The 25,609-nt window shown below is 57.0% G+C and overlaps 1 protein-coding gene and 1 long non-coding RNA gene across 7 annotated transcripts in view; one reads left to right on the plus strand and one right to left on the minus strand.

The window, feature by feature from the left end:
- LOC132533124 (uncharacterized) overlaps window positions 1-25,609 on the plus strand; it is a 215,632-nt gene that overhangs the window by 9,763 nt on the left and 180,260 nt on the right. For 2 of the 4 annotated variants that reach the window (XR_009545008.1, XR_009545010.1), the window contains exons 2-3: window positions 6,044-6,677; window positions 10,077-10,211. This is a non-coding gene — a long non-coding RNA (uncharacterized LOC132533124). Of the gene's footprint in view, window positions 1-6,043; window positions 6,678-7,628; window positions 7,787-10,076; window positions 10,213-25,609 lie in introns of those variants that run through there. The other 2 variants (XR_009545009.1, XR_009545011.1) reach the window with 2 other exon arrangements.
- Window positions 8,638-25,078, minus strand: FBXL18 (F-box and leucine rich repeat protein 18). 3 transcript variants are annotated; one of them, XM_060173278.1, is made up of 5 exons: window positions 24,926-25,078; window positions 21,303-21,512; window positions 16,911-18,445; window positions 13,620-13,838; window positions 8,638-10,170 (listed from the first exon to the last, which is right to left on the minus strand). In XM_060173278.1, the coding sequence occupies exons 1-5, from the start codon at window positions 24,941-24,943 to the stop codon at window positions 10,014-10,016; spliced, it is 2,139 nt and encodes a 712-aa protein (XP_060029261.1). In that variant the 5' UTR covers window positions 24,944-25,078; the 3' UTR covers window positions 8,638-10,013. The 3 variants fall into 3 exon arrangements, with proteins under 3 accessions (XP_060029261.1, XP_060029263.1, XP_060029262.1); XM_060173280.1 differs by having other exon boundaries at window positions 10,033-10,170; window positions 13,620-13,768; XM_060173279.1 differs by lacking the exon at window positions 8,638-10,170 and adding an exon at window positions 12,487-12,591.

The following is a 25,609-nucleotide window of genomic DNA, read 5'->3' on the forward strand; positions in this document are numbered from 1 at the left end:
GTAAAATCATTTTTCAACAGAGAAAGAACCAGAGCATCACCCTGGCACATGGGATAAGGCAGACCAAACTCAAGAATAAGGCTTGAGAGGCCAGTGCTTTGCCCACTGTGCTACCTCACAGGCCGCTAAAACAAAAGGAATGTAAGCTCACCAGCACAGTGCCGTCTGCAGGACCCAGGTTCGAGCCCAGCCCATACTTCACTGCAGGAAGCTTCAGTTCTGGGGTCGCTTTTGCTCTCTGCCTTTCTGTCCCTAGCAAAACAATTCAAGAAGAGAAACAACAGGCCAGGAAGAGCAGAGGTGGCACACAGGTCTGGGGTTCAGTCCACAGTTTCACCAATGTCACGCTGAGTGATGCATAAGACCCATCGCCGTGCCCATTCCTTACCAGGTCAGGCCTGTGGTAGATGGCCACCCACCAGGGTGGGGGCAGGCCTGCTGGGCCCAGGTTGGGGGAAGAGAGGCCGGTGGAGCATCACAGGCTCTCCAAGAAGGATGCCCAGGTGTGGACCCCTTCAGGTGCGGCTGGTTCAGGGCACTTCCACCGCAGGTACTGGTCCTGTTTGTTCTCTCCTGCAGACCTCTGGGCTCTGTGTGCCGGGTCTCAGCCAGACTCGGATCCTCAGCAAGAAAAAGGCCACTCTCTCAGGGACCCCTCAGGAGAGCAGACCAGCAAGGGGGACCCCTCCCCCATGCTCCTGAGTACCGCTGCCAGGGGAGCCCTCACCCAGCTCCCAGGGCCAGAGAGGCCCCAGCGCCTGCACCTCCACCCCCACATTTCTGCATCCCTGCCCCTCCCCTTCCTCACCCCCTTCTCCTCTTGCTCCTCCCCTTCCTCTTTTTTTTAACTTAAAAAAAATTATTTATGTATTCCCTTTTGTTGCCCTTGTTTTATTGTTGTAGTCATTATTGTTGTTATTGATGTCATCATTGTTAGATAGGACAGAAATGGAGAGAGGAGGGGAAGACAGTGGGGGGAGACAGACACCTGCAGGCCTGCTTCACCACTTGTGAAGCAACCCCCCTGCAGGTGGGGAGCCGGGGGCTCGAACCGGGATCCTTACACTGGTCCTTGCACTTTGCTCCACCTGCACTTAACCCGCTGTGCTACCTACCACCCAACTCCCCCCACCTTTTTTTTTAAACATCTAACTAATCATCCCTCAAAGGACTCCATTTTTAAAATATATTTATTTTATTTATTTTTTCCCTTTTGTTGCCCTTGTTGTTTTATTGTTGTAGTTATTATTGTTGTTGTTGGATAGGACAGAGAGAAATGGAGAGAGGGAGGGGAAGACAGAGAGGAGGAGAGAAAGATAGACACCTGCAGACCTGCTTCACCGCCTGTGAAGCGACTCCCCTGCAGGTGGGGAGCCGGGGTTCGAACCGGGATCCTTATGCTGGTCTTTGTGCTTTGTGCCACCTGTGCTTAGCCCGCTGCACTGCAGCCCGACTCCCACATTTTTTTTGTTTTTTAAAAATATTTATTTATGAGGAAAAAAAAATATATATTTATTTATTTGTTTATTCCCTTTTATTGCCCTTGTTTTCTTGTTGTAGTTATTACTGTTATTGATGTCATTATTGTTGGATAGGACAGAGAGAAATAGAGAGAGGAGGGGAAGACAAAGATGAGGAGAGAAAGATAGACATCTGCAGACCTGCTTCACCACCTGTGAAGCGACTCCCCTGCAGGTGGGGAGCTGGGGGCTCGAACCCCGATCCTTATGCCAGTTCTTGCGCTTCTCACCATGTGCATTTAGCCCGCTGCGCTACTGCCTGACTCCCCTCAATTTTTTTTTAAGATTTTATTTATTTATTCATGAGAAATGATAGGAGAGAAAGAACCAGAAATCACTCTGGTACATGTGCTGCTGGGGATTGAACTTGGGACCTCATGCTTGAGAGTCAAAAGCCTTATCCACTGCGCCACCTCCCGAACCACAGGACTCAATTTTTAAAAATATTTATTTATTCCCTTTTGTTGCCCTTGTTTTATTGTTGTAGTTATTGATGTCGTTGTTGTTGGACAGGACAGAGAGAAACGGAGAGAGGAGGGGAAGACAGAGGGGGGAGAGAAAGATAAACACCTGCAGACCTGCTTCACTACTTGTGAAGCGACTCCCCTGCAGGTGGGGGAGCTGGGGGGGCTCGAACCAGGATCCTCACTCAGGTCCTTCTGTTTTGCACCATGTGTGCTTAACCTACTGTGCTACTGCCTGACCCCCGTTTTTTTTTTATTATTATTTATTTATGAGAAAGACAAGAGGAGACAGAAAGAACCAGACATCACTCTGGTACACGTGCTGCTGGGGATCGAACTCAGGACCTCATGCTTGAGAGTCCAAAGCTTTATCATTGCGCTACCTCCCGGACCACCGTTTTTTTTTAAATTTTTTTATTGGGGAATTAATGTTTTACATTCAACAGTAAGTACAATAGTTTGTACATGCATAACATTCCCCAGTTTCCCATATAACAATACAACCCCCACTAGGTTCTCTGAATCCTTCTTGGACCTGTATTCTCCACACCCACCCACCCCAGAGTCTTTTACTTTGGTGCGATACGCCAATTCCATTTCAGGTTCTACTTGTGTTTTCTCTTCTGATCTTGTTTTTCAACTTCTGCCTGAGAGTGAGATCATCCCATATTCATCCTTCTGTTTCTGACTTATTTCACTCAACATGATTTTTTCAAGGTCCATTCAAGATCGGCTGAAAATGGTGAAGTCACCATTTTTAATAGCTGAGTAGTATTCCATTGTGTATATATACCACAACTTGCTCAGCCACTCATCTGTTGTTGGACACCTGGGTTGCTTCCAAGTTTTGGCTATTTTTTTTTGTTTTGTTTTTTTAAAGAATCATAGACTGGGAGCAGGAAGGATACTATAATATTAAAAAAAATTAATTATCTTTATTTATATTGGATAGAGACAGCCAGAAATTGAGAAAGATGGGGAGATAGAGAGGGAAAGAGAAAGACACACCTACAGACCTACTTCACCGCTTGTGAAGCTTTCCCCCTGTAGGTGGGAACTGGGGGCTCGAACCTGGGTCCTTAAGCACTGCAACATGTGCTCAACCAGGTGTGCCACCACCCAGCCCCCCAGTATGGACTTTTTAAAATGTATTTTTATTTATTATTGGATAGACAAAAATTGAGAGGAGGAAGAGATAGCGAGGGAAAGAGACAGAGAGACACCTGCAACCTCACTTCACCACTCATGAAGCTTCCCCCCGGCAGGTGGGGACCAGGGGCTTGAACCCAGGTCCATGTGCACTGTCATGTGTGTGCTCAACCAGGTGTGCCACTGCCTGGACCTGGACTCTCTCCATTTCTCTGTCCTATCCCACAACAATGACATCAATAACAACAAGAATAATAACTACAACAATAAAACAACAAGGGCAACAAGAGAATAAATAAATATTTTTTAAAAAGGATGATTGATGGTCTCAGCCTGAAGGCCTAGTCCGAGGTGTGGGCAGTCAGGGATGTAACTTTTTTTTTTTTTTTTTTTTGCTTCCAGGGTTATTGCTGGGGCTCGGTGCCTACATTACGAATCCACTACTTCTGGAGGCTTTTTTATTTTTCCCTTTTTCTGCCCTTGTTTATCATTGTTGTTCTTATTGATGTCGTTGTTGGATAGCACAAAGAAAAATGGAGAGAGGAGGGGAAGACAGAGAGGGAGAGAAAGATACCTGCAGACCTGCTTCACTGCCTGTGAGGGGACCTCCTGTAGGTGGGGAGCTGGGGGGTCAAACCGGGATCCTTATGCGGGTCCTTGTGCTTTGTGCTACCTGCGCTTAACCCACTGCGCTACCACCCAACTCCCCAATCATCTCTTTAAAGACCCACTTCTCGGGCTGGGGGAGACTGGTTCTGCAAGGACTCTCAACCGCCCCCACTCCACCAGAACTGAGCAGGGCTATGGCAAAAAAAAAGGTGGGGGCATGCAAGTAGTGGTTGAGTACACATTACAATGCACAAGGACCAGGGTTCGAGCCCCTGGCCTCCGCCTGCAGGGGTCAGCTTCATGAGTGGTGAAGCAGGGCTGCAGGTGTCACTTCCTCTCCTCTATCTTCTCCCTCCTCTATCTCCTCCTTCCCCCTTGATTTCTGAATGTTTCTATCCAATAAGTAAATAAAGATAATAAAAAGTTTTAAATTTTTTTAAAAAGAGGGCGGGGGTAGATAGCATAATTCTGCAAAGAGACTCTTGTGCCTGAGACTCCAAAGTCCCAGGTTCAATCCCCCACACCACCATAAGCCAGAGCTGAGTGCTGCTCTGGTTAAAAAAAAAGAAAGAAAGAAAGAAAAAGAAAAAATTAAAAAGAAAAAAGATACGCACCTCCTCTAGAGAACAGGCCAGTGAGGTGGGGTTGGGGGCTCGGCCCCTCCTGCTGGTCGCCTCCAGCAGGCTCTGCAGCACCCTGTGGCCTGTTTATGTCTCTCCCTGGAGACACCCAGGTTCCTTTCCTCCTGGCATCAGGTGGTCCTTGAGGACCCGCCTCCTCCCGGCTTCCAGAAGCTTCTCACACAGCAGGAAGAGGCATCCTGGCCCCAAGCTGAGCAGCTTACTTCAATGGGGGCCATTTTCAGCCCCAGTTGGTGGGTCCCAGCATGGGGGGGGGTTCCCAGGCCCCTCACCGAGCCCCGACACCCCACCTCCCATTGCACTTTGGGGATGGGGGCTGTGCAACCACAGTCCTCACCAAACCCCCGGCTTCCAGGGGCGGTTGCAGCTGCCTATCTGTGCAGATCTGGAAAGGGGGGGGGCTGCACAGAATGCCGCAATGGATGTGGGGAGGAAAACCCCCAATCAGGGCTGAGACTCAATGACAAGTGTCCTTGCAAAATACTACGCAGGCGCGGGCTCTCAGGCAGACACACACACACACACACACACACACACACACACACTTTGTGAAAACACTGGCAGACTCTGGGCTCAGCCCCCCTCGGCCTGGGGAGGAGCCAGCCCCACCCCTGGACCTGCAGCTTCTGGTCCCCAAGGGACAGAGAATACAAAGTGCGGCTGCCTGCCATCTCCTAGGTAGGTGACCACGGCCCCTGCACCCCCAGACCCAGGTCACCAGGTCTGGCCCAAGATACCTCCCTGCCACGCCCTCCCCTCCGCCCTCCTCTAAGCCCCCTGACTAGCACTCCAACAGCCAGAATTCACCTTCCTGTCCCCTTCACCAGGCACCCGGCTTTACAGACACTGCCCTGAACTGAGTTCCCTCCTTACTGGAGGTGCAGCTTGGGGAGGGGGTGCTGTGCTGCGCTGAGCCATTTCCCCCCTTTTCCTGCTTTTTCTGCTTCCCCTCTAATCAGCTTGGGGGGTGAGTTTGGGATGTGGGCTCCTGTCGCTTTGGGGGCTTGGGTGGGGAAAAAGAGGGTCTGTCCCAGTTCCTCGGTGTCCCTGAGCCTGCCCGCCCTGGGCCCCAAAGGAGTGGGGAGCTTCAGGGCCTGCTGCCTGGGCTGGGTGTCCAGCCTGCCTCAGTCTCCCCTGAGGTTAAGCAGCTTGAGCCCCCATGCAGCTCCCAGAGTACCCCGATGTATTCCCTTACAGGCCTGAGACCCCAGGGCCCTCAGCCACAGTCCTTGGCCCAGCCTCCATGGGGAGAGATGGGGTTCTGCCATTTGATGCCCTCAGCTCTGGGCAGAGGTGCAGGGAGGGGGAGCGCCCTTGGGGCTAGGGGGTCCCTCCTTTTCTCTGAAGGAGGTCCTTCAGATTGCCTCCAGCCCAGATTCTGCAAAGTGTGCTGACACCTGTTGGCCCAGTGAGCCTTCTCCATTGCAACCCACTCCTTTCCCTGGGGTGGGGGCTGTGGGGGCGTCCAGGAGGCAGATGGTCAGGAAGAGGACCAACATCCCCCTCCTTGGCCGCCAGAACCCCACTCCCACTGTCCTCCCTATAAATCCAAACCCCAGTTCACACCTGCACCCCTTTCTACACCCTCCAGGTCCCTAGTGACCACCTCCCCCAAGATCCCAGGTCCCAGGTGCCTCCCCTCCATCCCCATCTCTGCAAGGTCCTGTCCTGCGGACCACACCGGCCATCAGGTCCCAGCTGCTTGGGCCCCGGCCTTGACCCCCTTCCCAGCTTCCATCCTGAACAGCCTTCTGGAACATTCTACCAGCTGTGGCCACCCTGCCCTGATCTCCCCTGAACAGCGCCTCTCCCTGCCAGACTCCCCAGATGCTGTCATGATTGTGGGTCCCCAGGCTGCACCCAGGCAGTGACCACCCCTCTCCTGCTGTCACCTCTTGGGGTGCAGCTGGCCTCAGGCCTTACTGGACGCCAGGACCCAGAGGGGAGCCCCTCCTTAGACCCAGGTGGCTGTCCAAGTGGGGGCTGCGGGAGCCCCGTCCTGCCTCCCACCCTACCCCATGGGCTGTCTCCTGGCCTGCTCTCATCCACTTTAAAGGCTGACTGGCTTCTCTGTATCATACGTCAGCGATTCACACCAGAGGGGCCTGAACCCAGAGCCTTGGGCCTGCAGGTCCTGTGCTCTGCCTGCTGAGCTGTCTCCCCAGCTGCTTGTAGCAGGAGGGAGCTGAGCCAGGAGCAGGAAGTGGGCCAGGGGTGTCCCCTCAGCAGAGGCTGTTCTGCCATTTCCTGCTGAAACGGAGCCGGAGCCAGTGGAACTGAAGCCTGGGGGCCAGGTGAGTCTGTGTCAGCCTGGACTGGAGGGTGGCCCCAGCCCATGAGTACAGCATTTCTGGGGCATGCCCTGCAGCCCCCCTGAAGAGGACAGCTGAGTGGGAGCAGCCCCAGGAACCTCTCAGGACTGCAGTTGGGTGGACCTGTGCTGGCACACCTGCGGGGTGGGGCTGGGGACTGGACCTATAGGGGTGACCCCAGGACACTCCAGCACCAGTGGATGAGGTGTTTGCTTAAGAGAGGAGTGACTGGGGCAGTGAATAGCTCCCCAGGGCAGTGTGCTGCCTGCCAGTCATTAAGACCAAGGTCTGATCCTGGCCTTCCCTGCACTGAGGGAGCTGGGACGCTGTGGCCTCTCTCTCTGCCTCAGAAAAATGGGGGGGGGGCAGTGCAGCAGGTGCACCCAGTTGAACACAGATTACTATGCAAAGGACCCAGGTTCGAGCTCCTGCTCCCCACCTGCAGGGATGAAGCTTTGTGAGTGGTGAAGCAGGGCTGCAGGTGTCTCTCTCCCTAGCTCCTCCTCCCCTCTCAGTTTCTGTCTTTACCCAAAATAAATGATACACACTTCTAAAAAACAGGCCGGATGGTGGCACACCTGGTTGAGCGCATGTGTTAAGTGCTCAAGGACCCAGGTTCAAACACCCGCTTCCCCACCTGCAGGGGGAAAACTTCAGTAGTGAAGCAGGGCTGCAGGTGTGTCTTTTTTCTTTTTAAATATTGTATCTTCCTTTTTGTTGCCCTTGTTTTTAACATTGCGGTGATTATTGTTACTGATGTCGTTGTCGCCAAATAGGACAGAGAGGAATGGAGAGATGGGGGGAGAGGTAGACACCTGCAGACCTGCTTCACCGCTTGTGAAGTGAACCCCCTGCAGGTGGGGAGCAGGGGCTCGAACCGGGATCCTTACCAGGATCCTTACCCAACCCCCCTTTTTCTTTTTTTGCCTCCAGGATTATCGCTGGGGCTTGGTGCTGGCACCACAAATCCACTGCTCCTGTGGCCATGTTTTCATTTTTATTGGATAAGACAGAAACTGAGAGGGGAAGATAGGGAGAAAGACAGACACCTGCAGACCTGCTTCACCGCTTGTGAGGTGAGCCCCCTGCAGGTAAGGAGCGTGTGTGTGTGTGTGTGTGTGTGTGTGTGTGTGTGCGCGCGCGCGTGTGCGTGTGCGCGCGCGCGTGTCAAACTGGGATTCTTACGCGGGTCCTTGCGCTTCATACTATATATGCTTAATCCGGTGCACCACTGCCTGTTTCCCTCTCTCATTTTAAAAAGTTTTTTAAAATTGTTGTTTTTTTTTTTTTTTTAGATTTTTTAAATTTATCAATGAGGAAGATAGGAGAGAGAAAGAACCAGACATCACTCTGGCACATGTGCTGCCGAGGGATTGAACTCAGGACCTCATGCTTGAGAGTCCAAAGCTTTATCACTGTGCCACCTCCCAGACCACTAAAATCGTTTTTATTTACTTATGTTTTTTAATAGATAGAGACAAATTGAGAGAAGGGGGAGACAGACAGAGAGACACCTGCAGCCCTGCTTCACCACTTGTGAAGCTTCTTCCCTGCAGGTGGGGACCCGGGGCTTGAATCAGGGTCCTTGCGCACCGTCAAGTGTGCGCCATCACCCGCCCCCTCTCTCCATCTCCCCTTCCTCTAAATTTCTGGCTGTCTTTGTTCAATAAATAAAGATAATAAAATATTTTTAAAGTCACTTCTAAAAGAATATTATAAAAAAGAGAAAGGGAGAGAGGGAGGGAGAGAGATAGGAAACAGACACGGAGTGAGCGGGCCAGCAGTGGGTACAGGTTCAGGTTTATTTCAGAGACTAGAGCGCTGCTCCAGGGTGTTCAGGTCTGGGACCTGGGTGCTCAGCCGAGCATGTCACCATGCAGCGGCTAAACCCGGTGCCCCTCCACCCCCCGCTTCACGGTGCATGCTGGGCCCCCAGTCACGGTGCTGCTAAACCAAGTCCACTTTATTTGAGGCATCTCACATGCTACAAAGGTCCACAGCACAGGGCTGAGTGGAGGTGGGTCCCCCAGCATCCTGCCAGGACAGCCGGGGATGTGGGGGACATGGTAGGGGGGTACACAGGGGAAGGGCTCATCTGGTCACTTAGCACCTGATCTTGGGGACTGAGGTCCCGACCCTGGAAGAGCAGCTCGCAGGGTCAAAGCAGGGTGATGGGGGTCAGTAGCCAGACACCCCACAAGCCCCCGGCTCCCACGGGAGCCTTGGCTGCACGCTCACTTCAAGGCCCACAGCAAGAGGCCCGCTGCACCCTGGCTTTGACAGGAATCACATGTTCTGCACCACGATTTAGGCCCTGCGTTCCCTGTCTCTGGGGGTGTCTCCCAGCCAGGCATCAAGGCCAGAGCCCCTGGACCTCTGGAATCTGAGCTTTCTCTCAGGAAGTCTCACAGTTCCGGGTCTGGAAGGAGCAGTGAGCAGTGGCTGCAGCTGGCTTGGGGGTGGAGCCTGGGATGCCCGTGGGCACCTGGTCGTGGAACTGGCAGCCCTCAGGCCCTCTCCCCACCCTCTCCTGGTGGTTCACGCGTCCAGCTTACACATCTCTCCCTGGGTGCAGAGAGGGCAACCCGTGCGGGCACCTCATTTAGGAGGCAGCGTCAGCAACACCGACCACAAGTCACTCTCCTACCCTGGCAGGCCTGGCCCCATCGGCCACACTTGGAACAGAGGACCCCTGGCCCCGAAGGCTGGGGCAGGGTGCTGCTTGCTGAACGGCCCCCCGGACCCCAGGGCAGGATCATGACTGTACAGGCCTCCCCGAAGCCCTCCACAGCCAGGACCCTGGGCACCTCACTGAGACGGGGGCCTCCACAGCAGGGAGACAGCAGGAAGGGGAGTCAGCTGCAGCGAGGAGCCCCCAGCCCCATCTCAGGAAAGGTGTGGATTTAGGGACCCGGGGTGGAAGCAGAGGGCATTGGGCACGAGGGATGCCACATGTAGGAGGGTGACGCTGGGGCTGGCTCAAGTGTTCAGGACAGCTGTCCAGGTCGGGGTTCAGAGGCGGCCTCCAGGCCCCCCACAAGGTAAACATTCTGAGGTCTCAGTCAAGGCAGGGGCCGGCCACTCACCACCCTGGGACCCTGACTGGCTGGGGTCAAGTCTGAGGGAGGGGAGCCCCAAGCCCACAGTCTGGCTCCCGGCCCCTGGGGGGCTCACACCCACAGGACACCAGTGCCAGGTGACACGGCCCCCGGGAGCCTCGTCACCGCCTGTTCCCACGCCGACTCTGCCCCCATCTTCCAAAGAGCTGGTGAGGGAGCTTGGGGACGGGCTGTCCTCCCTGGGGCAGCCCTCCATCCGTCACCACCACAGGTTGGGCGGCTCCTCGGCCACTCTGCTCTTGAACAGGGTGATCTCATCCAGGTGCACCATGGGGACGTCGCGGATGACGTCGGTCAGGCCCTCGTGCAGCAGCGGGAAGATGACCACATTCAGTGCTGGCCGCTCCTCCTGGAAGCTGAGACACAAGAGGCCTGAGCAGGCAGGGCCATGCTGCTGGAGCTCAGGGCCGGGCACCCCAGAGAGGGTGCCCGTTCCCCCGCCCCCGTCGCCCGAGGCCCCCCCACCCCACTGGAGAGGGGATGCAGAGGTGCCCCCACCCCAGCTGGGTAAACCAGCTCCCCCCACCTCACGGTACGTGGGCTGAGTCTGACCGCATCCAGGCCGAGACTCCCACTGAAAGCCGAGGGGCTGAGGCTGCATCTCCAGGGGCGGGGGCTGCACTGTGGCTCTCTTGTACAGAGCCTGGGCTCCACCCAGGGCCTCCCACAGGCCAGGCGTGTGTTCTGAGCCGCCTCAAGGCCCCACACCAAAACCATCATCTATTTTTCTCCTTTTTAAAAATTATTTATTTTCCCTTTTGTAGCCCTTGTTTTTTATTGTTGTTGTAGTTATTGTTGTTGTTGTTGATATTGTGGTTGTTGGATAGGACAGAGAGAAATGGAGAGAGGAGGGGAAGACAAACGGGGAGAGAAAGATAGACACCTGCAGACCTGCTTCACCGCCTGTGAAGTGACTCCCCTGCAGGTGGGGAGCCGGGGGCTCGAGCCAGGATCCTTACGCCGGTCCTTGTGCTTTGTACCATGTTTGTTTAACCTGCTGCGTTACCACCCGGTCCCCCACCCCTAAAAAATTTTAATAACGTTAAAAACATCCTGAACCTGCTTCTGAGGGCTGGGCAGTGGCGCTGACGGGGCACATGGTTCAGCCCCTCCCCACCTGCAGGGCTGCAGGTGTTCTCTGTCTCCTGTCTCTCTCTTCCTCTAATTTTCTGTCTCTAGCCCAAAAATTGATAAATAAATACAAACAATAGTAGAAAAACAAACAATCCTCCTTCTCTGTGTCTAAACACACTTGTGGGCCAGACCTGAGGCTCAGGATGCCCAGCCCCAGGCCTGTCAGGAGGCAGGTGCCCATGTGGGCAGGGGCCAAGGACCAGAGGGCAGGGCCCCACCCCTCTGCACAGTCGGGCTGGTCCTGGGAGCCTGAGCCAGGACCAAGCAAGGAGCATCGTCCTGAGAGCAGGCAGGTCTTTGGCCCATGGCGCCCCCTGCTGGACAAGCCGCACACAGGCAGCAGAGGCTGAGTGCAGGCTGGGCCCTGGGTGAGCCGGGCACAACAACCCAGGAGGAGGCAGGAGGTGGTGGGTCTGGGTGCCCACACAGTGCTCCACTGCACCAGCACCCACCGTCAGGACCAACACTCAGGCCTCCCTGTGAGCACTGGGTGCAGGTCAAGGAGGAGGCGGGGGCCGGCGGGTACCCCCTGGGTAGAGCGCCCACTGAACCCAGTTCAACATCCCGGCCACACGTGGGAGCCCCATGCCAGAGGAGACTCCAGGATCAGGAGCAAACCCATTAGAGCACGTGTTGTCACACACAAGGACCTGGGTTCAAGCCCCCAGTCCCCACCTGCAGGGGGAAGCTTCACAAGTGGTGAAGAAGCAGGGCTGCAGGTGTCTCTCTGTCTCGCTCTCTTCACCCCCCTTTCTTTGTCAATTTCTGTCTCAAATAAAATAAAATGAATTAAGAGGGCCGGGCAGTAGTGCAGCAGGTTAAGCGCATGTGGCATAAAGCACAAGGACCAGTGCAAGGATCTCAGGTCAAGCTCCCGGCTCCTCACCTGCGGGGGAGGGGGGGTGTCACTTCACAGGCGGTGAAGCAGGTCTGCAGGTATCTGCCTTTCTCTCCCCCCTGTCTTTCCCTCCTCTTTCCATTCCTCTCTGTCCTATCCAACAACAACAGCAACAACTACAACAATAAACAACAAGGGTAACAGAAAAAGGAAGAAAAAAAATGGCCTCCAGGAGCAGAGCATTTGTAGTGCAGGCACCGAGCCCCGCAATAACCCTGGAGGCAAAAAAAAAAAAAAAAAGATGAAATGAAATGAAAAGGGCCTGAGGGCCTTGTTTGAGCATTGAGCGCACAGGCTACGATGTGTAAGGAACCCAGGTTGGGGGCCCGTCCCCACCTGCAGGGGGAAAGATCTGCCATTTCTGGCTGTCTCTATCCAGTGATAAATAAAGATAATAAAAAGATCTCTTTTAATGTTGTTAAATGAAAAGTTGGCCTGGAAAAAGTGAAATTGTGAACACATGAGGTTGTGTTTGCACAAAAAAGACAGAAAGGGAGGGCGGAAGGGGAACGAACAGCAACTGCGGGGACAGGGCGGGGCAGCCACGCTCACCTCAGCAAGAAGGGGGACAGACTGACTGGGTGCGCAGAGACGCAGACACAGCACAGGGCCACCCAGCCCAACAAGGAGGCCCGGGGACCAGGCACCCTGGGAGAGGGTTCAGCCTGAGAGGGACCCAGCCTCATCCACATGCCCTGGCACAGCATGGAGACCAGGGCCAGGAGACTGTCACAGCGGGCAGGAGCTGAGGGAAGGGGGAGCAGCCGGCTTGAGTGGGGCTAGGGACCCGGGGCCGGGGTGCCTGGGCCTCAACTTGCCCCCCATTGAGAAGCTGGGGGGCACCAGGCAGCCCAGGCGAGCCCTCTGTGCACCAAGGGGGAGGTGCTGGGCACAGCTTGGACACGGGACAGATGGCCACTGTCTCCCCAGTCCCTGGGGCCCCTCTCTGGTCCTGTGTCACAGCAGAGGAGACGCTTAACACCTAGAAGCCGGGGAGACAGCATGGTGGTTCTGCAAACAGACTTTCCTACCTGAGGCTCTGCTGCCCCAAGTTCAATCCCAAACACCACTATCAGCTGGGCTCAGCAGGGCTCTGGTAATTCTCTTTGTGTCTTTATCTCTGTAGCTGTCTTTCTCTCATTACAATATTTTCCCCGGCTCCCCACCTGCAGAGGTGTCACTTCACAGGCAGTGAAGCAGGTCTACAGGTGTCTGTCTTTCTCTCCCCGTCTTCCCCTCCTCTCTCCATTTCTCTCTGCCCTATCCAACAACGATGACATCAATAACAACAACAATAATAATTATAACAATGAAACAAACAGCAAAGGCAACAAAAAGGGAAAGTGAATAAATATTTAAAAAATAAAAAAAATAACATTTTATTCAAATTAATAAGTTATAAATTGTGGTCCAGGAGGTGGTGCAGTGGTAAAGCTTTGGAGTCTCAAGCATGAGGTCCCGAGTTTGATGCCCGGCAGCACATGTGCCAGAGTGATGTCTGGTTCTTTCTCACTCCTCCTATCTTTCTCATAAATAAATAAAATCTTAAATTAAGAAAAAAACTTATAAATAATAGACTTAAGGGGTTGGGGAGACAGCACAGAGGTTCTGCAGAGACTCTCCTGGCTAAGGCAGAGGCCCCAGGTTCAAGCCCCAGCACCACCGTCAGGGTGAGCAGGGCTCTGGCATCTCTCTCTCATTAAAATAAAATACAGAAAAACTTCAGCGCCACTCTGGGAGAGGAGGGCAGTGGTTCCCACGGGCCCCACTCACCTGCGGAGGAGTGAATGCTGCAGGCCGCGGCAGGTGGCCAGGGACTCGCCAGTGAACAGGTGACACACCACCAGGCGCAGACAGCGCCCCACGAAGGCCAGCACGGCCTCGGGTTGCAGGGTCCCGCTGCGCGACACCAGGCACAGGCGCTGCAGTGAGGAGCACTGGCTCAGGGCCTGGAAGAACTGTGCGTTGGCACTAAAATAGGGCTGCTCCAGCCTGCGGGGGGGGGGGTGCAGGGTGAGTGCCAGGGGGCAGCACACATGCAGCAGGGGCTCCCAGCTCCACCCCATGAGGACAAGCGGCCACCGACACAGTGAGAAATTGCGTGGGGAGAGGGAGATAGGGAGACGCCTGCAGCCCTGCTTGACCACTGGTGAAGCTTCCCCCCTGCAGGTAGGGACTGGGGGCTAGACCGGGTCCTTGTGCACTGCAATGTGTGTGCTCAACCCGGTGTGCCCCCTCTGCCCCACCACGCCCAGACAAATCTCTAAAAAGGAACCGGGAGGGTGAGGGTTGGGAGACAGCTTGTCAGGTAGAGCACAGGCTTTGTCTTGCATGAGGACCCGGGTTGGAGCCCCCACAGTCTCTGTTCCTGTCTCTCCCTTGGCCTCTGTCCCTCTACCTAAGAGACTCCCATGGGACCAGAGGCAGGAAGTGAGTGAAAGAGGTGATTTATACTGTCACTAACGCAGAGAAGGCTGGGCACAGCCAGGTGCAAAGCCTCCAGTCCCCACCTGTAAGGGGGAGGCTTAACAAATGGTGAAGCAGGGCTTCAAGTATCTCTTTCTCTCTCTCTCCCCTTAATATTTTATTTATTAATGAGAGAGGAGGAGAGAAAGAACCACACAGCACTCTGGCACATGTGCCACTGGGGACCAAATTCATGCTTGAAAGTTCAATGCTTTATCCACTGCACCACCACCCGGACCTCCCCTCTCTATCACCCCCCCCCCTGATTTCTGGGTGTCTTTATACAATAAATAAAGATAACAAGTTTTAAAAAATATTTTATTATCTTTTTATTGCATAGAGACAGCTAGAAATCAAGAGGGGAGGAAAGGTGGTAGAGAGGGAAACAGACAGAGAGACACCTGCAGCCCTGCTCCACCACTCACAAAGCTTTCCTCCTGCAGGTGGGGACTGGGGGCTTGAACCCAGGTTCTTGCTCACTGTAACATGTCACCTAACCAGGTGTGCCACCACCTAACCGCCCCCCCCCCCAATTTTTTTAAAAAGAGAGAACCTGCAGGCTTGAACCCGGGTGCTGGCCTGTGGTTATGCGTACACTCAACCAGGTGCCCACCGCCTGGCTGGGCTCTGAAGAAAGACTCTGCCAGGAGCTGCAGCCACTCTGACCAGGCAGGACCTGAACAGGCTGCAGGCCTCGGCCACCAGGGGGCGCTGCGGGCCGCGGACACTGACCAACCAGAGGGTCGCTGAGCACAGGCATGCTCCTAAGACCTTCTGCCTGCCTTGGGGTCTGGGTACCCCACTGGTCAGTAAGCTCTGACCTCTGACCCACTCTGTCCTCCAGCCCTCGCCCAGACTGTGGTCCCAGACACCCAGGGGGCTGGGGTGTGTCCCCTCCCCACACGGGACGGAGGAGCCTTCTCTGTCCAACCTATAGCCAGCCCGGCTGGTGTCCAGGCAGCACAGTCACGGGCCTCGTGGGCAGGGACAGCGGTCGGACCCAGGGCTGCAGCTAGTGAAACCCTGGGGACAGAAGGCACCAAGGCCAGTAGCCCCCTGCCCAGCCCTTGAGTGTCCCTGGCCCAACATCGGCTCTCTGGGAGTCAGTGAGCACCCGTTCACGGCCTGGTCACAACTGTGGAGCAGGGCCAAGCGACATCTACCCTGGCAGCTTCCAGTGACCTGTCTCAGTGGGGGGAGCACACTCATTTCTGAGCCCGAGGACCTGGGCCCCAGCACCACACGGAAACTCCAAGGAGGGACAGCAGCAAGGGAAGCTCCTCGGACAGCTGTGCTGTCCGTCTTTCCTTCCTCTCCTCGTTTTCTGAGGAATCAGACAGCCCAGGCCCAGGAGCCCACCTGCGGGCAGTGCCAGGAGGGTGAGGCCTCAGAACACACTCAGTTGCGAACCAGGGCCTAGCGCCCAGGCAGAGACGGAACGCTGGCCACCAAGCACCAGCTGAGCAGAGGGGGGTACATCCATAGACACAATGGTGGTCCCGCTCACGGCCTGCCCCCTTCCCCAAACTCATGGGGGGGCTCCCCTAGGCCTGGGAGGGGAACAGCAGCACAGCACCCAACTCGACGCCATGAGGTAGGTCCCCATCGATGGACCAGCACGATGCTGATTCTCTCTCCCAGTTTTTGCCCCACCTGCAGGGGAGTCGCTTCACAGGTGGTGAAGCAGGTCTGCGGGTGTCTATCTTTCTCTCCTCCTCTGTCTTCCCCTCCTCTCTCCATTTCTCTCTGTCCTGTCCCAGAGACGACATCAACAACAAGAATAACTACAACAACAATGGAAACAACAAGGGCAACAAAAAGGAAATAAATATTAAAAAAGAAAGAAAAAAAGAAAGAAATTAAAGAAGAAAAATGGTTGCCAAGAGTGGCATATTTGTAATTCCGGCACTAAGCACTAATGATAACCCTGCTGGCTATAAGAAAAAAATAGTACTAATAATCAAACAAATTGGTTTTATTTTTGAGAGATGATGAGAGGCAGTCAGGACATGGGGGAAGCAGGAGAGACACCTTAGCACTACTCTCCAGCCCATACAGCCTCCCCCAGGCCAGCGGAGCTGGAGGCCAGCCCCAGCCCCTGATAAATACTTTTCATTTTTTGGCCACCAGGGTTATCACTGGGGCTTGGTGCCTGTACCACTCCTGGTGTTTTTGTTTTCTTTTAATCTTTATTTAGAAACAGCCAGAAATCTAGAGAGTAGGCGAGATAGAGAAACACCTGCAGCCCTGCTTCACCACTTGCAAAGCTTTACCCCTGCAGATGGGGACCAGGGGCTTGAACTCAGGCAAGGTCCTTGAGCAATATAACATAGGCATTCAACCAGGTGCACCACCACCCACCCCCCCTTTTTACATTTTATCTGAAAGGACAGAGCGCACCTGAGAGGGGAGGGAGAGACACCTGCAGCCCTGCTTCCCCTCTGGTGAAGCGTCCCTTGTGCTGATGGGGAGCTGGGTTCCAACCGGGTCTTCCTGCGTGGCACCAGTGCACCTTGGCCCCCAGCTCAGCTTCCCTTAACGGCCTCGTGAAGTTGGAGCTCGCCCCCCGCCCCGGCCCGGCCCCCAACCCCCACTCACCTGAGGTCCTGCAGCCGCTGGCAGTGGCGCAGCATGTCGGCCAGCGCTGCCATGTAGGCCACCTTGCCCATCGTGCCCAGGTTGGCGAGCGACAGCGACTGCAGCTGCTGGCACTGCAGCCCGACGCGGAGCAGTCCCGAGCCCGTGAGCACACCGGGCAGCTGTGCCAGGGTCAGGTGGCGCAGGAAGGCCAGCTGCCCCACGGCGGCCACCTCGGCGTCTCCCACGCTCTGCGCGCGGCCACAGGGCGGCAGCGAGTTGCGGATGGCCGGCTCATTGCGGGGCATGGCGGACGAGAAGTTGGAGCCTATGAGCTCCAGGCGCTCGAGGAAGGGCAGGCCCCGCAGCAGCGCCCAGAAGGCGGAGGTGGGCGGTGGGGTGGGCGCGGCGGGGGCGCCCACGCGCACCTTCTTGCCCGGGCAGCGTGGCAGGGCGGCAGGCGCGGCGGGCACGGGGGGCGCGGGAGGCGTGTGGGGCACGGCGCCCGCCACGGAGCCCGCCACGGCGCACACTGGCAGCGCCAACGAGCGCAGCTGGCGCAGGCAGGCCAGCAGCTGGCACAGATGGCGGCCGCCCTCGGCACTGTGGTGGTGTGCCGCCGACAAGTTGAGGTGGCGCAGGCCGCCGCAGGCCGCCACCAGCGCCTCCAGTACGCTGCAGTCGATGTCGTCCTCCGCCTTGCGCGCCGGCACGTCTGGGCCCAGGCAGTGCGCGCAGCCGCTGAGGTTGAGGCTGGCGAGGGCGCGCAGGTCGCGGCCGGCGTGCAGCACGCGGCGCAGCAGGTGGCCGCCCGGGAGCGCGCAGCGGCTGAAGCTCAGGTGCACCGGCCGGCAGAGGCGCAGCTGCTGCAGCAGGGCGGCGCCATTGAGCCACAAGCGCGGCAGCTGCAGCGCGTCCAGCGCCACCCTGCGCGCCATGGACTCCAGCAGGGCGCGCGTCGCCCCGCTCTCGGCGAAGCTGCCGGGGGCGGCGATGAGGAAGGCGTGCAGGTGCTCTGGTGTGCGGTCGCTGAGCACCGCCAGGTACAGGCGCACCACCTCCTGGTTGATGTAGCCGGGCGCCAGGCGCGCATAGAAGACGCGCAGGTGCTGGTAGTGCGGCACGTTGCTCTGACCCACCATCAGCTGGCCCGACAGCACAGCGCCCTCGCGGGTGCGGTCCAGGATCTCGAAGTAGAGCAGCAGTTTCTCCAGGCGTGAGCAGCAGGGCACCACGCCGTACGAGGGTGTGAACAGCGTCTGCTTGAGCTCCCGCACGCGGCTCAGCGTGGCCCGGCACTCCCCGCTCAGCTGGCCCGCGTCGAAGCCCGGGTTCACGTCGATGGCCAGCGAGCGCAGCTGCTGCAGCGCCGAGAGCACCTTGGACAGGCGCAGCGAGGTCAGCGGGCAGCCCGACAGGTTGACCTTGACCAGCCCGCGGCAGCGCCCCACGCGCTCCACCGCTGCGCCCGACAGCCAGTAGCAGCCCGTCAGGTCCAGCTGCCGCACGTCCCGGCAGATCTCCTTCACCAGCTGCTTCACTTTGTCCTCGCTGGCCTGGGGGTCGGGCAGGGACAGGGCTGAGCTAGAGACCACAGCCTCGCCCACCCTCAGGGAGGCCTGGCACCCCCACCCCCACCTGCATCCCCAAGTGACCCTGACACCCACACTCGCCCCATGGCCAGAGGGGGACAGCTCAGAGCCCCAGGGATGAGCTGGGGACTGAGACAGTCCCAGTGGTGATGGTCCCGCTGGCTCCTGGGTCAGGGCAAGGCTTCCCTGGACTTCTGTCTCTGGGGTGTGGCTGGGCCGGAGGGACAGCTCACCCGGGTAGGGCGCTGCTTTGTCATGGGCACAACCCAGGGGTGTGATGTGTGTGTCTCCTCCCTCTAACCAAAAATGTCAGCCTGGACTGGAGAAGCCCAAAGAACAAGCTGCAGAATAAGACATGTGGCTAAGAGCAAATAACTCAGCTGGTGGGTGCTCTCAGCTCACCCCAGCACCTCTCCCTCTCTCATTATTCTAGCTCAGAGAAGAAAAATTAAAGCAGGGGCGGGGGTAGATAGCATAATGGTTATTCAAACAAACTGCCATGCCTGAGGTTCTAAAATCCCAGGTTCAATCCCCCGCCCCACTATAAACCAGAGCTGACCAGTACTCTGGTAAAAAAAATTAAAGCAGCAGGGAGTCGGGGGTCATGTAGAGGGTTAAGGGCAGGTGGCGCAAAGTGCAAGAGCTGGTGCAAGGATCCCAGCTCGAGCCCTTGGCTCCCCACCTACAGGGGAGTCACTTCATACATGGTGAAGTAGGTCTACAGGTGTCTATCTTTCTCTCCCCTTCTCTGTCTTCCCCTCCTGTCTCCGTTTCTCTCTGTCCTATCCAACAATGACAACATCAATAACAATAACTACAACAATAAAACAACAAGGGCAACAAAAGGGAATAAATAAATATAAAAAAAACTTAAAAGTGGTCCGGGAGGTGGTGCAATGGATAATGCATTGTACTCTCATGCATGAGGTCCTGAGTTCAATCTCCGGAAGTACATGTACCAGATCGATGACTGGTTCCTTCTCTCTTTCCTCCTATCTTTCTAATAAATAAATAAATTAAATAAATTTAAAAAAGAAAAAGAAAAACTAAAGCAGCCTTGGAATTGGTGCAGCAGATAAAAGTTTTGGGGGCTCGGGCATGAGGCCCAATGCTCGGAGCGCATGTATCAGAGCCGCGCTCTGGTTCCTCTCTCACCCCTCCTCTCTTAGAAAAAGTTTTCATTTTTCCTTTTCTTAAAAAGATTTTATTTGGGTGGTCCGGGAGGTGGTGCAATGGATAAAGCATTGGATTCTCAAGCATGAGAATCCAATCCCCGGCAGTTCAATCCCCGGCAGCACATATACCAAGTGATGTCTGGTTCTTTCTCTCTTTCCTCCTATCTTTCTCATGAATAAATAAATAAAATCTTTTTTTTTTTTTAAAAAAAGGTTTTATTTGGGTAGAGAGAGAAATGGAGAGCAGGGTGGGGAGTTAGAGAGGGCGAGAGATACCTGCAGCCCTGCTTCAGTGCTTGTTAAGTTTTCTCCCTGTAGGTGGGGACTTGGCCTTGAACCCGGATCCTTGGGCACTATAACATGTGTACTCAACCAGGTGCACCACCACCTAACCCCTCATAAATAAGTTTTTGAAAAATTATAACAGATACAGGGTCAGGCAGGGGTAGATAGCATAATGGTCATGCAAAGAGACTCTCATGCCTGAGGCTCCACAGTTCCAAGTTCAATCCCCCACACCACCATTAGCCAGAACTGAGCAGTGCTCTGGCAACAAATATTAAAAAATAAAATTAAAATATCATATTATTATTATAAATATTTTTAATATATATTTATTTTCCCTTTGTTGCCCTTGTTGTTTTATTGTTGTTACTGATGTCGTTGTTGGATAGGACAGAGAGAAACGGAGACAGGAGGGGAAGACAGAGAAGGGGAGAGAAAGATAGACACCTGCAGACCTGCTTCACCGCCTGTGAAGCGACTTCCCTGCAGGTGGGGAGCCGGGGGTTCGAACCGGGATCCTTACGCTGGTCCTTGCACTTTGCGCCACGTGCGCTTAACCCGCTGCACTATACCACCTGACTCCCTATTATAAATATTTTAAAAAGAAACTTTATCATTGAAATTTATTTAAGAGGAAAAAAAAAAGTTAGAGGGCTAGGAAAGGGGGAAATTCTGTACAAATGCAGACAGATAGTTGTAGAGATGACTGTTGTCTGCCACCACAATTAACTAAGAGACGGGCTAAGTGGCCTGGGGGGCGGTGCAGTGGCTATGGCACTGGACTTGCAGGCATGCAGTCCCGAGCTCTGTGGGGGGGGCCGGTGGTACTAGGGTTCTCTCTCTCTCTCTCTCTCTCTTTTAGCCAAAGTGCTGCTCAGCTCTGGCTTACAGTGGTGCAGGGGATTGAACCTGAGGCTTTGAAGCCTCAAGGATGAGAGTCTCTTTGCATAACCATTATGCTATCTACTCTCCTCTCTCTCTCCCTTTCTCTGGTTAAGAAACCAGGAGAGGAGTCAGGCAGTAGCCCAGCAGGCTAAGTGCACATGGCGCAAAGCGCAAGGACCTGCATAAGGATCCAGCCCCTGGCTCGGCTCCCCACCTGCAGGGGAGTCGCTTCACAGGTGGTGAAGCAGGTCTGCAGGTGTCTATCTTTCTCTCCCCGTCTTTCCCTCCTCTCTCCATTTCTCTGTCCTATCCAGCAACAACAACATCAATAACAACAATAATAACTACAACAAAGAAAAACAACAAGGGCAACAAAAGGGATTAAATAAATAAAATAAGTATTTTTTTAAAAAGCCAGGAGAAGGGCTCCTATTGGCTGCATCAGAGCCCAGCCCCTGGGCCGCCCTGGCCCCCACCTCATAGTCTTTGTGCAGCAATACGGTGTGTGTGAGGCTCTTGTCCAGGCACAGCGCAGCCAGCTTCCGGCAGGTGAGCCGCACGCTGAGGACCAGGTCCGTGCTGGGCACATGGCTCAGGATGTGGAGGAGGATCTCGTCGGAGAAGCCCAGCAGGTGGGTGCCGCCCACTGTGGGGGACACGTCACCATCGCCATCACTGCAGACGTCCTGCAGAGGAGGGGCACCCGATGGCTAGGGAGTTCCCCGGGGCTGGAGCCTTCAGGCCACAGCTGGGGAGACCCTCACCCCAGAGTGGGCAGAAGACAAAGAAAGGAGCTTTCGCTAAAACTCTTTGCTGCAGAGTGTGGCCTGGGTTTGGGCCTGGGTTTGAGCCTGGGCAGGACTGTGGGAGCTCCTGTGTTGTGCTGTCTCTCCTGTCTGTCTCTGTGTGGATGACAAAGCAGGTGGGGGTCCCAGCATGTAGGTGTCTGCCAAGGTCTAGGGCATCTCAGACACTACAGTCTGTGCCAGGTTCTCTGGTTCTGAAATACCTCACGTGCTCCCTCTGCACCCAAGTTCAAACTATATTCTTTAAAGTAATAATGGTAGTTGGGACTGGGTGGTGGTGCACCTGGTTGAGTGCAAATGTTACAATGCTCAAGGACCTGGGTTCAAGCCCTGGGTCCCCACCTGCAGAGGGAAAGCTTTGCAAGTGGTGAAGCAGGGCTGCAGGTGTCTCTCTTCCTCTTTCCCTCTCTATGTCCCCTACGCTCTCGATTTCTGGCTGTCTCTATCCAATAAATAAAGATAATAAGAAAATTTTAAAGAATAATGGTTTATTTACATATTTATGTATGAGACTGAGAGGGATGCACGCCATGCTGGGGAGCCAGCCGGGGAGCAGTTCAGCAGCTCTGCCAAGAGCCCTTCAGGCCTTGGCACACTGAGCCAAGGTACTACTCTGACTTCTCCCTTGTGGAAAACTATCTCCTCTGAGGTTCTGAGCTTTTGTTTTTGGTTTTATTTCATTATAGCGCCGGCAAGTTGCTGGGGGGCTCCAGGACCCAACTTGAGCCCCAACCCCACATGGGAGCACAGCAGGGGCCAGGTGCTGGGGTCTCTCTCCTCTCTCTCTGATATCAAGGTGGAGGGGACACGGGTAAATAGGGGTGCAGGTCCCCCAGGCCCTGGTCTGCAGAGAAGAGCCCTAGTGCTTGCTCCAGGGGTTGGAGGGGATGGCCACCACCGCCCAAAGCAAAGGCCTTTCCTGCATGCCCCCACCACCAAGCACGCTTGTGGCAAAGGGGGCTGCACCCTGGGGAGCAGTCTGGGATGGGGGCAGTACCCTGGGATGGGGGGCAGCACCCTGGGATGGGGGGCAGCACCCTGGGGTGGGGAGAGCAGCACCCTGGGATGGGGGACAGCACCCTGGGATGGGGAGCAGCACCCTGGGATGGGGAGCAGCACCCTGGGATGGGGAGCAGCATCCTGGGATGGGGGGCAGCACCCTGGGGTGGGGAGAGCAGCACCCTGGGATGGGGAGCAGCATCCTGGGATGGGGGGCAGCACCCTGGGATGGGGGGCAGCACCCTGGGATGGGGCATCCTGGGGCGGGGAGAGCAGCACCCTGGGATAGGGGGCAGCACCCTAGGATGGGGAGAGCAGCACCCTGGGGAGGGGAGAGCAGCACCCTGGGATGGGGGGCAGCACCCTGGGATGGGGGGCAGCACCCTGGGATGGAGAGAGCAGCACTCTGGGATGGGGAGCAGCACCCTGGGATAGGGGGCAGCACCCTGGGATGGGGAGCAGCACCCTGGGATGGGGAGCAGCATCCTGGGATGGGGGGTAGCACCCTGGGATGGGGGGCAGCACCCTGGGATGGGGCACCCTGGGGTGGGGAGAGCAGCACCCTGGGGCGGGGAGAGCAGCACCCTGGGATGGGGAGCAGCACCCTGGGGCGGGGAGAGCAGCACCCTGGGATGGGGTAGCACCCTGGGATGGGGAGAGTAGCACCCTGGGATGGGGAGCAGCACCCTGGGATGGGGAGCAGCACCCTGGGGTGAGGAGAGCAGCACCCTGGGATGGGGAGCAGCACTCTGGGATGGGGAGCAGCACCCTGGGGTGGGGAGAGCAGCACCCTGGGATGGGGAGCAGCATCCTGGGGTGGGGAGAGCAGCACCCTGGCATGGGAGCAGCACCCTGGGGTGGGGAGAGCAGCACCCTGGGGTGGGGAGAGCAGCACCCTGGCATGGGAGCAGCACCCTGGGGTGGAGAGAGCAGCACCCTGGGATGGGGAGCAGCACCCTGAGATGGGGGGCAGCACCCTGGGGCAGGGAGAGCAGCACCCTGGGATGGGGGGCAGCACCCTGGGATGGGGAGAGCAGCACCCTGGGATGGGGAGCAGCACCCTGGGATGGGGGGCAGCACCCTGAGATGGGGAGCAGCACCCTGGGATGGGGAGCAGCATCCTGGGATGGGGGCAGCACCCTGGGATGGGGGGCAGCACCCTGAGATGGGGAGCAGCACCCTGGGATGGGGGGCAGCACCCTGGGATGGGGCATCCTGGGGCGGGGAGAGCAGCACCCTGGGGCAGGGAGAGCAGCACCCTGGGATGGGGAGCAGCACCCTGGGATGGGGTGCAGCACCCTGGGATGGGGTAGCACCCTGGGATGGGGGGCAGCACCCTGGGGCGGGGAGAGCAGCACCCTGGGATGGGGAGCAGCACCCTGGGATGGGGTAGCACCCTGGGATGGGGAGAGCAGCACCCTGGGATGGGGAGCAGCACCCTGGGGTGGGGAGAGCAGCACCCTGGGATGGGGAGCAGCACCCTGGGGTGGGGAGAGCAGCACCCTGGCATGGGAGCAGCACCCTGGAGTGGGGAGAGCAGCACCCTAGTATGGGGAGCAGCACCCTGGGGTGGGGAGAGCAGCACCCTGGTATGGGAGCAGCACCCTGGGGTGGGGAGAGCAGCACCCTGGGGTGGGGAGAGCAGCACCCTGGGATGGGGAGCAGCACCCTGGGGCGGGGAGAGCAGCACCCTGGGGTGGGGAGAGCAGCACCCTGGGGTGGGGAGAGCAGCACCCTGGGATGGGGAGCAGCACCCTGGGATGGGGTAGCACCCTGGGATGGGGAGAGCAGCACCCTGGGATGGGGAGCAGCACCCTGGGGTGGGGAGAGCAGCACCCTGGGATGGGGAGCAGCACCCTGGGGTGGGGAGAGCAGCACCCTGGCATGGGAGCAGCACCCTGGAGTGGGGAGAGCAGCACCCTAGTATGGGGAGCAGCACCCTGGGGTGGGGAGAGCAGCACCCTGGTATGGGAGCAGCACCCTGGGGTGGGGAGAGCAGCACCCTGGGGTGGGGAGAGCAGCACCCTGGGATGGGGAGCAGCACCCTGGGGCGGGGAGAGCAGCACCCTGGGGTGGGGAGAGCAGCACCCTGGGGTGGGGAGAGCAGCACCCTGGGATGGGGAGCAGCACCCTGGGGCGGGGAGAGCAGCACCCTGGGATGGGGGGCAGCACCCTGGGGAGCAGTCGGGGATGGGGGCCAGGCCTGGAGACCTGAAGGGAGGTGGCGGGTTGGGGTCTCGCCTGCGAGGACCCAGCCCGGGAGAGCGGACGGGCCGGGGCGCGGCCGGCCGTACCTGTCCGGAGCTGGCCATGTCGAGGGCGGGCCGAGCGCCGGCCGCAGCCCCGGACCCTCCCGCCGGGCCGGCGAGGGATGCTCAAAGCCCGCGCGGCCGCGGCTCCATACAGACCCCGGCAGGGGGCGGGGCCGCGCGGCCTTCCGGCGCCCGTGTGACGAACTTCCGCTCGCCCGCCCGCCGAGGACCGCGCGCGGCCGCCATGTTGGATGTGGCGCCCCCCCCCCCCCCCCCGGGGGGGTTGGTGGAGACCCAGAGGGATCCCTCTCAGTCATCTCGGCCTCTCCTCTGCCCTGTGTTCGCTGCTTCCCGCCGTCCGGGCACCCCTGCCCGCCTCTAGGCCCGCGCGCGTCTGCTGCATTCTACACGCGGCCGCGGCCGCCGCCTCCGCCGTTTTCCCTTCGCAGCTTTTTAAAAATTTTCTCTTTATTTGTTATTGGATAGACACAAGCAGAAATTGAGAGAGAAGGGGGAGGTAAAGACGGAGAGAGAAACTTGCAGCCCTGCTTCTCCGCTTGTGAAGCTTTCCCCCTGCAGGCGGGGACGAGGGCTCGAACCCGAGTCCTTGTGCACTGCAACATGTGTGCTAAGCCAGGTGCGCCACCGCCTGGCTCCCTTAAAAGAATTTTTTAAAGAGTTGGGTCAGGGCTGGGCGTGGTTCTGCAAAAGGCTCTGACGCTTCAG

The sequence above is a fragment of the Erinaceus europaeus genome, chromosome 15 (assembly GCF_950295315.1).
Source record: "Erinaceus europaeus chromosome 15, mEriEur2.1, whole genome shotgun sequence".
Classification (NCBI taxonomy): Eukaryota; Metazoa; Chordata; class Mammalia; order Eulipotyphla; family Erinaceidae; genus Erinaceus; species Erinaceus europaeus.